The sequence below is a fragment of the Odocoileus virginianus genome, chromosome 4 (genome assembly GCF_023699985.2).
Source record: "Odocoileus virginianus isolate 20LAN1187 ecotype Illinois chromosome 4, Ovbor_1.2, whole genome shotgun sequence".
Lineage (NCBI taxonomy): Eukaryota > Metazoa > Chordata > Mammalia > Artiodactyla > Cervidae > Odocoileus > Odocoileus virginianus.
This window is the reverse complement of record NC_069677.1, coordinates 25,660,779-25,674,272: the sequence shown is the minus strand read 5'-3', so window position 1 is coordinate 25,674,272 and position 13,494 is coordinate 25,660,779. Positions and strand designations below refer to the sequence as shown.

The 13,494-nt window shown below is 38.8% G+C and overlaps 2 protein-coding genes across 13 annotated transcripts in view; one reads left to right on the top strand and one right to left on the bottom strand.

Annotated features, from left to right (window-relative positions):
- Positions 1–3,023, top strand: part of B3GNT5 (UDP-GlcNAc:betaGal beta-1,3-N-acetylglucosaminyltransferase 5) — a 77,430-nt gene extending 74,407 nt beyond the window's left edge. For all 8 annotated transcript variants that reach the window (XR_011487280.1, XR_011487279.1, XR_011487275.1 and 5 more), the window contains 2 exons: positions 1,274–1,426; positions 2,379–3,023. Coding sequence is in view for 1 of the 8 variants with exons in the window: in XM_070466339.1 (XP_070322440.1) it covers positions 1,274–1,426; positions 2,379–2,390 (165 nt within the window). In the remaining 7 variants the exon portion in view is untranslated. The remainder of the gene's footprint in view (positions 1–1,273; positions 1,427–2,378) is intronic.
- The window catches only part of MCF2L2 (MCF.2 cell line derived transforming sequence-like 2), a 269,424-nt gene that overhangs the window by 166,900 nt on the left and 89,030 nt on the right, over positions 1–13,494 (bottom strand). For all 5 annotated transcript variants that reach the window (XM_070466335.1, XM_020879915.2, XM_070466334.1 and 2 more), the window contains 3 exons: positions 12,772–12,891; positions 5,523–5,639; positions 4,075–4,224 (listed from right to left, as the gene is read on the bottom strand). In XM_070466335.1, the coding sequence (XP_070322436.1) occupies positions 4,075–4,224; positions 5,523–5,639; positions 12,772–12,891 (387 nt within the window). The remainder of the gene's footprint in view (positions 1–4,074; positions 4,225–5,522; positions 5,640–12,771; positions 12,892–13,494) is intronic.

The window sequence follows — 13,494 nt, the reverse complement described above, 5'->3', positions numbered from 1 at the left end:
AACCCAGGCCCTCAGCAGTGACAGCAAGGAGTCCTAACTACCTTTACATGTTTTTAAATTGAGTTACTTTCTTTTTATGGTTGACAAGAATTGGTGTCATATCTACAAAACCATTGCTTAATCTAAAGTCATGAAGATTTACATCTGTATTTTCCTCTAAGTGTTTTATAGTTTTAGACTTTACATTTAGTTCTTTGATCAATTTTAAGAGAATCTTTATATATGGTATGAGGCAAGCCTCAATTTCCCTTGCTTCATGTGAATGGGAACTTGCTTCCCAGTGGTCCTACAGCCCAAGGATCATTAGTTTTGTTCCCATGGAAAGAAATTCTTGGTTGTTTTTTTGTTTTTGGGGGGGTTTTTTTTTGTTTGTTTGTTTTTTTACTGCTGGCATTCAGGGTGGAGGAGGAGCTCAGGGACTTGCTTATGGGAACACCTATATATGTTTTTGGGAGTTTTGGTGAGTTTTCTCTTGTGCAGATAGGATCCTAGTGGCAGCAGGTGAGTGTGGCCATACTGCTTGTACACTGAGAGATGGCCTGTATTCTGTTAAGGCTGCCTTTCCTCAGGAAATGAGAGCTCTCCTTGGAGAAGGATCCAATTTTCAGAGGAGTTTGGGGTCCCTGTGTGCACATGCTCTAAATGTATGCTCCAACTGTCCATCCATGTGCAAGAAGCACATACAGGGATGGGATGAGTGTGCTGAGTTATGTGTGCTTGTCTTGACTTATGAGGACCTTAGTCTCCCACCAAAGAAGACCAGTACTGAATGTGTGTACAGGACTCTCTCTTCCTTTCTCTTCCTCAGATGGTATAGCGAAGTGAAGTGAAGTGAAAGTCACTCAATTGTGTCCAACTCTTTGTGACTCCATGGACTATACAGTCCATGAAATTCTCCAGGCCAGAATACTGGAGTGGGTAGCCTTTCCCTTCTCCAGGGGATCTTCCCAATGCAGGGATCGAACCCAGGTCTCCTGCATTGCTGAAGAATTCTTTACCAGGGAAGGTATGGCGAAATCACAGAGAAAATAAAGTTTTAAGTCTTAATATGAAGCCCAAGTGCCTACAATCTGATTGGACAGAAAAGAGCACATATTGCTATTGGGAGCCTTTTTGATCATAAATATGGATTAAGAGCCAACGTGTGGCTCTGCCTTAAGGAAAGAATTTATGTTTCTTCTAGAGAAGAACTCCTTTAAAGTGATGTTTGCTTGGAAGTTTGGTTTGTTTCTTCTGCTATGAATGTTCTGAGACTTTTTTTCTTTGTAACCAGATTGGTTTGATATACAAGTGTGGTCAAGACAGAAGAGATTCTTTTGACGATAGTTCTGAAGAATGTGGTAACAACTACATACAGAATCAGTGCAGAGGCTGTAAAAGTCCTCAAGTTCAACAACTCTCCTACTTTCATTGGCTGATTGTAGAGGTAACTATGTACTTATGTGAATCTAAAATAAGGGCTCTCAAAGATCCCCTGGGGAAAGGAAATCAAGACATTAAACCAAGTCTCTTAATGCTGTGTTGTTCAGACAAAAACTCTCCAGGCCTGGAGGAAGCCATAAATCACACACTGTAACTTGTGTAGATATTTAAATGGACTTAAAAGTTCACTGTTCTGAGAATCAGTCTTACACTATTTTTTCATTTGGAAAATATGCTTTCTAAATAAAAAAAATATTCAATTAGTTATGGAAACTTTGGTTTAAAAATTAGGTAAAATACTCTAATCAAAATAAAATAAAATTATATATAAGTGGTCATAAAACTGAGTTATTAGTAAAAGTTTAAACAGTGTTCCTTTTTTTGTAGTATAAACCCTTTCTCTCTCTAAAGCATTTTTGGATCAGAAAGAGGAAAAATTAAATCCAGTTTAATGATTTTGGAATTTTTGCTTCTAATTTATAAGATATGAAGCAAAGAAATCAAAGTTGTACCAGGTCAACAATTAGTAATCACAGAAGAAACACTATGTATTGTCTTTAAAAGAATATTAATATTACTTGGTCAAATAAAGACAGAATAATTTAAATTTAACCAAAATTCACTTAATACACTTTTTTCGTCCAGTTCTACTGAGATATAATTGACATATAGCACTGTGTAAGTTTCAGGGTGTACAGCATAATAATTTGACTTGGACACATCCTGTTTTAATTCCAAGAACTTCTGGCTACTGTGAACTAAAAAAAATGACACTACTCCATCTCGGAGGCTGGTTCTACCCCTCCCTTTACCTCTGTGGAACACTGCCTGTGTAGAGATGACAGAATACTTACTTATCTACCTTCCCTGTGAACCCTCACTGCCCCTACAGCTGGTTTCACCCCTCAGATATGTGTCCTCATCTAAAATCCAATTTCTGTTTATCTTTTCTCCAGAGGCCTCCCTGATTGGCCGCCTGGTCATCTTGATTCTTCTGCTCTGCAACCTCTCCCAACCCTTCTTGGAACGACATACAGAACACACCTGCTCATGAGCCCAGGCTGGAGCCCTGTTCACAGTGCCTTCCTATAGGCGCTGATGTTCAGCATCACACCCATACATTAATTGATGCTCTGCAGTCTTCTGTGGTCTGTGACCTGTGGGCATGGATCACCAACCCTTTTCTAGCAGACTTCAGAGAGGTGCCCTAGACCCAGCCTTCCACACCCCATGCCATCTTCCAAGAACCATGGGAGGTGAACTTGGCCAATATGTTTGGCAATGAAATAGGTCAAGCTTCTAAAAGGCATTTCCAGGGAATTTTCCAGTTTCTACAGTTTCAAACCAGACCTTTTGATTACTCAGAGAAATTCTGAGAATATATTTTGAACTCTTTTTGGTAACCAAGACCCTTAAAGACAGAATTAAACAGTTTTTCCTGACACATGGAATAATTAATTTGCCTCAACTACCTGACTCTGACTTCCCTAACTAAACTATGTGTTCTTTGAGTTTGCATTTTGTTTGTTTCCTTGGAATGTGATGTTAGGTCATAAATATATGCTGAATAAATAAAAACTCAACCACCTAGCAAAACAAAATTTTTGCATATTTTGGGTCACAGATAAGAGAGTTCAGCTCTTCTTATGCTCAACACAGCAAGAATACATGTAATGCTATGATGTGTCAACCTTCAATCCTTGATTTGCTGCCTTGTTGAGTCCTGGAAGGCTTGTGTGCTTAGTCTCTCAGTGGTGTCCAACTGTTTGTGATCCCAAGGACTGCAGCTGGCCAGGCTCCTCTGTCCATGGGATTTTTCAGGCAAGAATACTGGACTGGGTGGCCATCTCCTCCTCCAGGGAATCTTCCCAAACCAGGGCTTGAACCTCCATCTCCTGTGTTGTCTGTATTGCAGGCAGATTCTTCACTCACTGAGCCATTGGGGAAGCCCTCTCTTGCCAAATAATAGCTTTGGTCTGTTTGTGCTTCTGGTGGCGGAAAGGGGCTGACACCCATCCAGTAAGACCTGAGAAGATTTCTCTTTACTGCATGGCCTAAAAGAATCTGCCAAGATGCCTTCCCAGCAGGTTCTGACATGCTTTTATGAATCCTTTAATAGGTGCCTCTCCTTAAATCCAATTCAGAGTGCCTTCATAGTCCTATTTCTCAAACTGGTTCCCAACTAAAAAGATACATCCCTGAGAGAAGTGAAGCAATAAGCCAGCTTATTATTCTGCCCCCAAACTTCACAACCACCTCAGGAAAACTTATGCTTCAAGAGCCAACTCCCATCCCTCCCTCCTTCCCTGCAATTTCAGTCCATTATATCCTGTTCTGTCTTGAGCAGATCATAGGAGTGTGTGCCTTGAACGGATGCTCACACACCTTGTCTCACCAGCACCAAGCCAGAATGAGTTCCCTTTGGAGGGGCTGCTTTTCACAGGTCTTACCTTCAATTCTTTCACATGTACTACCAGTCATTCAAAGATTTTTCTCTTCATATATTGCCTATCTGGAAGATTAAAGATGGTTAGTGGCTGCCAAGTCACTGGAGAAGAGGGCTTAACTTTTAATTTTTCTCCCAGAACTCTCCAAGAAGCTGACCATCTGCCAGCACAGAGGCTGGCCTCTGACAGATCACTGACCACTCACCTGCAACTTGTTACGCTGCCTCGTGTGGGACATGAGAAGGTCTTCAGTGGAAAGGATGCTTCTGGGCAGCTCTGTTGTAGCCAGGCAGTCCCCAAAAGTCTGAAGCATCTGGGCAGTGGTCTTCAATGCCAGAGCAAAGTTTTCAATGGCCTGGAAGGTCAGACAATCATAACAGTGTGGAGGGATTAACATTCACCATTATGCTATCTTAATAGGACAGAAGTATTTCCTGAGTGTACACAGTAGGCTATGCATTGAACTTTGTGCTCTACATTTGTCTAGCACCTCAGTAATCTAGAGTGGGAGGTATTTCATCTCCAATTTATGAAAGAGAGAACTGAAGTTCTAGCAGGTCAAATGAACTGGCCAAGATCATATTACTAGGGCAGTAAGGAAGGAAAGAAGGCAGGATCCAGTCAACCTGTTTGGTTTTTTTTTTTTTTTTCTTTTCAGGAGTTTTTTTTGAGGATCAAAAGGAATGGCAAATCTGAAAGAATCTTAGGCACAGATGAGTACCTGACAAATGTAACAGTAAGAATTAAAACAATCAGGTGTAATGCCTGGAAATGGCATCCTAGAAACAGGGGAAAGCCAGAGGTTTCCTGTGGTGAGTCCTATTAACAAAATAACTTGATTCCATGCATCTGATTAGTGAATAATCACTAAGTGGAAAAGGTACAAAGGAACTGACCCTAATAGGTTGACTCAAAAAAGTTTGATCTTAGTCTTGGCTCTGCTACAACTTGATCCAATGACCTTAGATAAATTACCTCTTCACTCTGAAGGTCTGTTCCTTTATCTGTGAAATAATTATATGATGTTTTGCAGAATCCTTGGCCTCTACCCAGGATATGCCAGTTAACATCCTTCTCCCCAAGTTATGATTATAAAAAATGCCTGCCTAAAAACAAATGTCCTCTGTAGGCAATATCGCCTTCAGCTGAGAACCCACTGTGTTAGTCCCATTTTAACAGAGGAGCAGACAAACTTAGAGAGGTTTAGTAAGTCACCTGAGCTCAGACAATACGCAGTGGTGTCTACATTTAGATGCAGCTTCTTCTGACTTGGTAGGTTTGAATCTGTCTGTACACTAGAATTATCTGGGGAGCTTGTGGCCCACTAATGCCTGACACTCATCCCAGATCAAGTATATTAAATTCCTTGAGGTATAGCAGAGTATTGGTATTTTGCAAACTCCCTGGGTACGCTCTAAATCAAGTCCCCCGGGACCGCTATACCAGAAAATGAGGCAAGATCAAAGTAATCAGCAGGAGAAGCCCCAGCTTTTATCCTTCCACCCTTTCTCTCCCCCAGCCTGTCACTTAGAAAACCCAACCTTCCCGATGTTAGGTAGTCATGGGCAATAACTGTCCAACAGTTGATCTTTAAGTCCCTGTCTCTAAAACACCAGGAGGGACGCTGAAAAGGGCACGTGAGTTGGTACTCACGGTTCGATGATTTATCCACTGACTGTGGCGATACTCCAAAGTTCCCCCTAAGTCCTCTGTCAATTGGCTTTTGTCAATGTAGTCATGAAGGTCAGAAATGGAGTTTAACATAACAATCTATAACAGAAAAAACCTAATATATTCCTCACAGACAATTAAGTAGCTTATCAAGATTTTACTAAATAGTACTTCAACTTGGCCTGATCAGGCATTTATATCCAATAGAGAAACATTTTAAAATCTCTTTCCATTTCCCCACTTTGAGGGAGGAATAGGAGTGTTGAACAGCCTACAACAAAATGATGAGCTCAGTTCTAAGCTACGTATAAGTCAGGTCTTGTTTAGCTAAATTTTTGTCAAAAGTTCCCGGGTTAAGATACACCCTTCAGTCACCAAAAGCAAATGCTCTGCTGAGACCTAAAAATCTGCAATGAATATTCCAATAAAGGGTGGACTGGTAAACATGAAAATAAAATTATAACAATGGGACACATTGAAGAGTACAGAGAGAAGATTCACTACAATGATGCCTCTTCTCTAAATAATGGTGATATGCCCCCAACTAACCTTGTGTGGAGGAAGTTTGGAGGTGATAGGGAGTGGGTTTTCATAAATTAGTGAGCCTGCTGCTGAATGAATGCCCAGATATCTACAGAAGGATGACACACTCCAAATTGTCTCTTTATCCTCCTCTGCAGTGGTCGTGCAAAGGGCATGGTCCCAGCTCTGTCCCAAGGACCATATCATACCCCCTACTCATTCCATCTCTGAAACACACCCTACTGCAGCCTTTAACTAAGGACTTATATTTCTTCAGTTGTTGATTGTTTTGACCTGTGAGTATAATAAACTTCTTCCTCCAAAGCCTTGCCCTCTTTCCTCTGGTGGCAGTACTAACTTTACCATGTCATATCCAACATATACATTCTTAGAACAGATTCTTGGTCAGAGGACATGAGAATATACACTTTTTTCCCTAATATTATATCATATTAGTCAAGTGATAAATCTACTTTAGAATGAAACAACATGGATATTGTTTTATGTTTTATGCTAAGTGAAAGAAGTCAGACTGTTTTATGCTAAGTGAAAGTCCAAATGTTTTATGCTAAGTGAAAAAAGTCAGACTCAAAAGGCACTCTCAGGAAAAGACAAAATTCTAGGGATGGAGAACAGATCAGTGGCTGCTGGGGTTAGAGCTGAGTACAAAGGGCAACATCAGGAGATTTTGGAGGGTGATGAAATCAGTGTGTTTCTTTACTGTGGTTTTGGTTAAATAACACCATGTATTTGTCAAAACTCATACAACTGATGCTGGGAAAGATGGAGGGCAAGAGGAGAAGGGAGTGACCGAGGCTAAGATAGTTGGATGGCATCACTGACTCAATGGACATGAGTTTGAGCAAACTCCAGGAGTTGGTGATGGACAGGGAAGCCTGGCATGCTGCAGTCCATGGGGTCACAAAGAGTCAGACCTGACAGAACAACAACATTCAACTCAACATAAAAAAGAGTAAATTTTAGTGCATGCAAATAAAAAAAAAAATGGAGGGGTAGTTTCATCATGAAACTTTTTTTCTCTTTAAATCTTTAATGGGTCAAGAAGGAAAAACATTTTAAATTCTACATAAGAGGGGAAGCAGAATAATTTCACTCATCAAACTCATAGAACACACTGAGTATGTAAACTTGGCCTTAAAATAGTTATTCTGTGTTTTCTTATGTTCTGAATTTGTCTATTTGGCATCCTTTCATCACAGGGCCAGTTATATTAACTAAATTAACTTATTTTCTGTATTCTTGATGTTCTGGCATTTATGGTCTCACTGACTGGGGAGAGGCTAATTAATTTTTAAAGGCTAATTAATTTTTAGAGATTAAAAAAAGGACTGGAGGGAGCACATCTATCATATGAAAACCAATTCCAAGCCAGTGTCCCCCAACTACTTTCTTAACTAACTCTCATACGGCAAGTCAACATTTCTGCTGCCCTAAATCATCCTAGGGGACTTCCCTGCTGGTCCAGTGGTAAAGAATTCACCTGCTAATGCAGGGGACATGGGTTCAATCCCTGATCCAGGAAGATTCCACATGCTGCAGAGCAACTAAATCTGGGCCCCACAACCACTGAGCTCACGCTCTAGAGCTCTTGAGCTGCAACTACTGAGCTATGTGCTACAACTACTGACGTTCACACACCCTAGAGCCAATGCTCTGCAACAAGAGAAGCCAACACAATAAGAAGCCTGCACATTACAGCTAGAGAACAGCCCTTGCTCACCACTAGAGAAAGCCCATGTGCAACAATGACGACCCAGTGCAGACAATTATAATAATAGTAAAATGAAATGAAAAATTAAAAAAAAAAAATCATCCCAGGGCCAGGTAACAACTAGAGATTCACTTGCCCCAAAGCCTGCTGAAACTATTTCAACCAGTCAGTCCTAAACTGGTTACCCTGCCCTGCCTTGCCTTTCCCATGGAAACCCCAGTAAAGGCTCTGGTCTACACTCTCCCTTCCCCTCTGCTTCTGCCCACTGGTCAAAACTTGGTGCTTTCCTGTGGCCCTGAAAGGCATGTGATGACCCTCCAACCTCCTTTGGGACCTTTGAGTTTAAGAAATTTCTTCCTTCAAAGCCTCCTTCTCATTTCCTCCTGAGGCTGGAACTGACATACCATTTCCAACATGTACATTCTTAGAACAGCTGTTTTACAAGAAGAATGTCATATTTTTTTAATTTCAGTATATGTTTATGTTCTTATCTATAGCTTCTTAAACAGTTGTTTAAGTTGCTTTCAAAGAGAACTATGATATTTAATTTTGAAAGGAGAATTTCCTGTACTCTGTTGCAAGGTTCATTTTAAGAAACCAATTTGCATGTCCATAGCCTCTTTAGGGATTTTTGCAAGACTGCCTGGGCCACTTCACATAATTTTGTGATTTAGCCATGAATACAGCTGTTCCAAGATAGACAAGTGTCAGCAACAGGCACTTAGAAACCACTTGCCATATCAAAGCACCCCTCTCCTCAAGTTAAGGTACAGCAAGGCTCAGTGACTTAATTGTAATTACAACCTTAGTCCACTTGATTCTTTTGAGTCATGCAAAATGAACTCCTTTTTCCTTCAATCTGTGAAAATATAACTCTAACTAGAAATAAGCAAGGAGATGGCACAGTAAGATGGGCCAGAGAGCTGTAAGGTAAAGTACTAATATTGCAACCATATTTTAAAAACAAAGTAAAGAAAACAAACCAACAACAAAGCAGCTTGAACTGTCATTTAAAAGGCAAAATAGGTCTAGCAATTTCATTCCTGGATATTTATTTGAAGGAAAAAAAAAACACTAATCAGAAAAGATATATGTACCCCTATATTCACTGTGGCATTATTTACAATAGCCAAGATATGTATGCAACTGAAATATCTATCAATAGATGAATGGATAAAGAATATGCGCATATTCATACAATAGAATATAACTCAGCCATAAAAAGAATAAAATCTTGCCACTTGTGATAACACAGATGGACCTAGGAAGTATTATGCTAAGTGAAATAGGAAAGGAATATACTGTATGATTTCACTTACATGCGGAATCTAAACAAAACAAATGTGCAAACCTTAACAACACAGAAACAGTCATAGAAACAGAGAACAAACAGGTGGTTGCCAGAGGGGAGGCAGGTGGGAGAAGAAAGGAATAGGTGAGGGAGATTAAGAGATACATACTTCCAGTTGCAAAATAAATGAGTTATGGATATGAAATGTACAGTGTGGGGAATATAATCAAATACTATGTAATATCTTTGTATGGTGACCTAACTAGACTTATCATCATGGTGATCAGTTTGAAATGCATAGAAATATCAAATCACTCTTTTATGTAACAGGAACTAGCAGTGTTGTAGATCAATTACATTTCAAAAACAAATAAGCAAATCCATAGAAAAAGACAAAATTGTGGTTACCAGAAACAGGGGTGAGGGGAGGGAGAATTAGATGAAGGTGGTCAAAAGGTGCAAATTTCCTGTTATAAGATAAAACAAGTACTAGGAATGTAATATATAACATGATGAAGGTAATTAATACTGCTTTTTGCTATATATGAAAACTGTTAAGAGAGTAAATACTGAGTTCTCATCATAAGAAAAAAATCTATTTTTCAAATTTTTTAATTTATGTGAGATGATGAATGTTCACTAAACTTATTGTGAAAAATCACCTCATGGTGTACGTAAATCAAATCATTATGCTGTACACTTTAAACTTATGCAGTGCTGTATATCAGCTGTATAGCAATAAAACTGGAAGGAACAAACAAATGAAAAGGCAAAATATATGCTGATGTTTGAATACATCAAGCTTGGTAACTAGGACTCTGAATTCTGTAGTGCAACAGAGTGTGAGAGGAGCTCAGTCTCCTTTGGAAGGTGCAATGCTAGGCTATAAGGTAAACATTTTGCATTGAAATACATCCTACTATATGAGCCCATATTTTGGTGACTAAGAGCTTTTTTAAAAGTTCATTTTAGGGTAAAATTAAAAGCATATTGATGTGGATAAGACTCCTGAAAGTCCCTTGGACAACAAGGAGATCAAACCAGTCAATCTTAAGGGAAATCAACCCTGAATAGTCATTGGTCATTGGAAGGATTGATGCTGAAACTGAAGCTCCAATATTTTGGTCATCTGATGCAAATAACTGACTCATTGGAGAAGTCCCTGATTCTGGGAAAGATTGAGGGCAGAAGGAGAAGAGGGCATCAGAGGATGAGATGGCTGGAGGACATCACAAATGCAATGGACATGAACTTGGCAAACTTCAGGAGATGGTGAGCTACAGGGAGACTTGGCGTGCTGCAGTTCATGCGGTCGCAAAGAGTTGGACATGACTGGGCAACTGAACAACATATTGGTATCAATATGGAATATTGGAATCAATATACACCATCACAAATAGAAGCAGTTAAAGACAGTATCAAGATGAAGCAGACATTCATTCTCTCCTTAGTATCAATGCACTACATGAAAAGCAAGGCATAAACACAAATGTGTTTGTCAATATATTATCACTTGCAGAGATGTGTTTTATACACACCAGGGCAAGAGGCATGATTTTTGTCAAATGTTCAGTTCAAAGTCCAAACCTTTTGAGTTACAAGAAGCAATTGTCTAGTCATCACCTCTGAAGGGGAAGAAAGCTTATGAGGATCATGGCAAGTTTATTAACTTCTTATAAGGACTCATCCCTTCTCTAATATTAATTGTCACTCAATTCAGGAAAGCAGAATAAAAAAAAATCCATGGCTCACATTTCCCTTAAACACTCAAATATTTTAAAATAAGTATTTGCAATAGAATGGAAAATTCATTTTGATTCTGGTTAATACCAAAGTATAGGGAGATGGTATTTTAAGAAGTTTGATTATTAATACAAAATGGAACTATTAACAGAGGGAAAATAAGAATGGAAAAGAGAAAAATTCCTTGTTTGAGATGATCAGTTTTCACTAAGAAGAGCTACATATTTTCTCAGAGCAATTTAAATTAAAGGGGTGTTTTGGGGTTTATTTTGAACAGACAATATATGTAGGTGGTAACAAATTCAAATAGGAAAAGACTCTACAGTAATAGAAAAATAGTGTTCTTCTCACCCCTCCCCATAGAACCCCAGCCCTACATTCCAACCACTTCCCTCAAAAGTTCTCTTAGGCCTCCTTCAGGTGTCCACTATCTCCACCACTAACAGCAGTCACTGTTTCAATTTTCTATCACCATAGCTTAGTTTTACCTCTTCTTGAAATTTATGTAAAAAGAACCACAGGGTATACAATATCTAGCTTCTTTCTTTTAAGAGAATATTTCTGAGATAAAACCACATTATTACATGCTTAGTACTTCACTCCTGTTTGTTGCATAATGTTTTTTATATTAATTTGCCACAATTTCTTTATCTATTCATCTATTATTGGGTATGTGTTTTCATTTCTCTTGGGTGGATCATGGGGCAGGTGTATGTTTAACTTTACAAGAAACTGCCAACTGTTTCCACCATGGTTGTACCACACCTTACTACTTTTGATGGCTGTAAAGTATTTAATTGCTTGGGTAAACCATAATTTATTTAACCAGCCCCTTATTGTTGGGCGTTATGTTTTTTCCAACCATTTACCATCACAATTTGGTAATGAATATCATTATATATACAGTTTTATGTACATGTGTGATGTATCTGCAGAATAACTCACAGGTAGGTCAGAGAGTGTGTACATTTTAATTTTTGATAAATACTGTCAATTAGTCTCATATTAGTCACTACCAACTTCAATCCAATCAACAAAAGTCTGAAATGACGGTTTACCCCATATCTCTGCCAAAATTAGAGGTAAAATTTCTAATCTTTTCATTTTAATTAGTCTTCCTTTTTTGCATGGGCTTCCCTGATAGCTCAGTTGGTAAAGAATCTGCCTGCAATGCAGCAGACCCTGGTTCAATTCCTGAGTTGGGAAGATCCCCTGGAGAAGGGATAGGCTACCCACCCCAGTATCCTTGTGTTTCCCTTGTGGCTCAGCTGGTAAACAATCCACCTGCAATGTGGGAGACCTGGGTTTGATCCCTGGGTTGGGAAGATCCCCTGGAGAAGCGAAAGGCTACCCACTCCAGTATTCTGGCCTTGAGAATGATCACAAAGAGTCAGACATGACTGAGTGACTTTCACTTTCACTTGTATGCATATCACAAGGTTGGTTTTAATTTTTACTCACAGTTACCTATACTTTTCACCCCCAAATTTTAGATCCTTATTTTCCTTTACTCATACTATTACAATTTCTCTTCCTTTTTCAATCTCTTTGTACAGTCTTGGATACCATCTTTACATAATACCTCTGGATTTATATAATTCCAGTATTCCTTTACCCAAGTAACTACCCAACTCAAAAACCTTCACTGGATCCCCATTGCTTACTGAATTCAATCTAGACCCTCTGTCCTTACACTTAAGACATATTCCATATGCCTTACCTTTTCTTCCAAAAGATTATCCTGTACATAATTCCAACAAGAATGGGGCTTCCCCATGGACCTCACATAAAGTGTGTACTTCCTGCTTCCGTGTCCTTACACATGCCATTCCCTCTGCCTAGAATGCCCTCCTCTTTCTCTACCTTCTTTAGAAACAAGCTCATGTGCTATCTTCTCCCCGTGCCCTAAATAAATGCAGACAAGACAAAAAGATCTTGCTTACCGGCACTTTCATTTTAAATTCACCTCTATAGTACTTAATGCCAATGTCAGTCAATGTTCTCTGGATAAAGCAAGATGGACGAAGAATGAATATGAGCTGCAAGTTTCCTGGAAATGCTACCTGGAAGGATCATAAAAAGTGTCAATGAAAATGTCACATCAATCAGTCTCCTCTTGCCCAAGATTGTAGATGACAAAGTTAAAGTGGACACCCTGGATGCCAAAGAATTAGGATATATTTCACAGCTGAAAGAGATCTTACTGCTCATATAATTCAAACCCATCCTTAAAAACCAAATTAACCAAACAAAAAAAATTTTCTGATTAAAAAAATAATTTACACTCTTTATAGAAAAATACAGAAATTTATAATAAAGTATACATTAGAATAAGAAAACCACCCATGATTTCATAGCCATTCTTGATATTTCAATCTAATCTTTTTGTTGTTTAGTTACTACATTATGTCTGACTCTTTGTGACCCCATGGACTGTAGCACATCAGGCTTCCCTGTCCTTCACTTATAGGCTATTTTCTTGGCTTAAATATCTTTATCATAAACTCAAACTGTAGAAATATTTTGCAATCTGCCTTTTAACTTAGTATTATACCATGAGCTTTTATTCCTGATATTAAAAATTCCTTGGAATGTTTTCATGGGTGTGCAATTTATTTAAACAATCCCTTATTGTTAGTGATTTAGCCTCCTCCATACTTTTACTA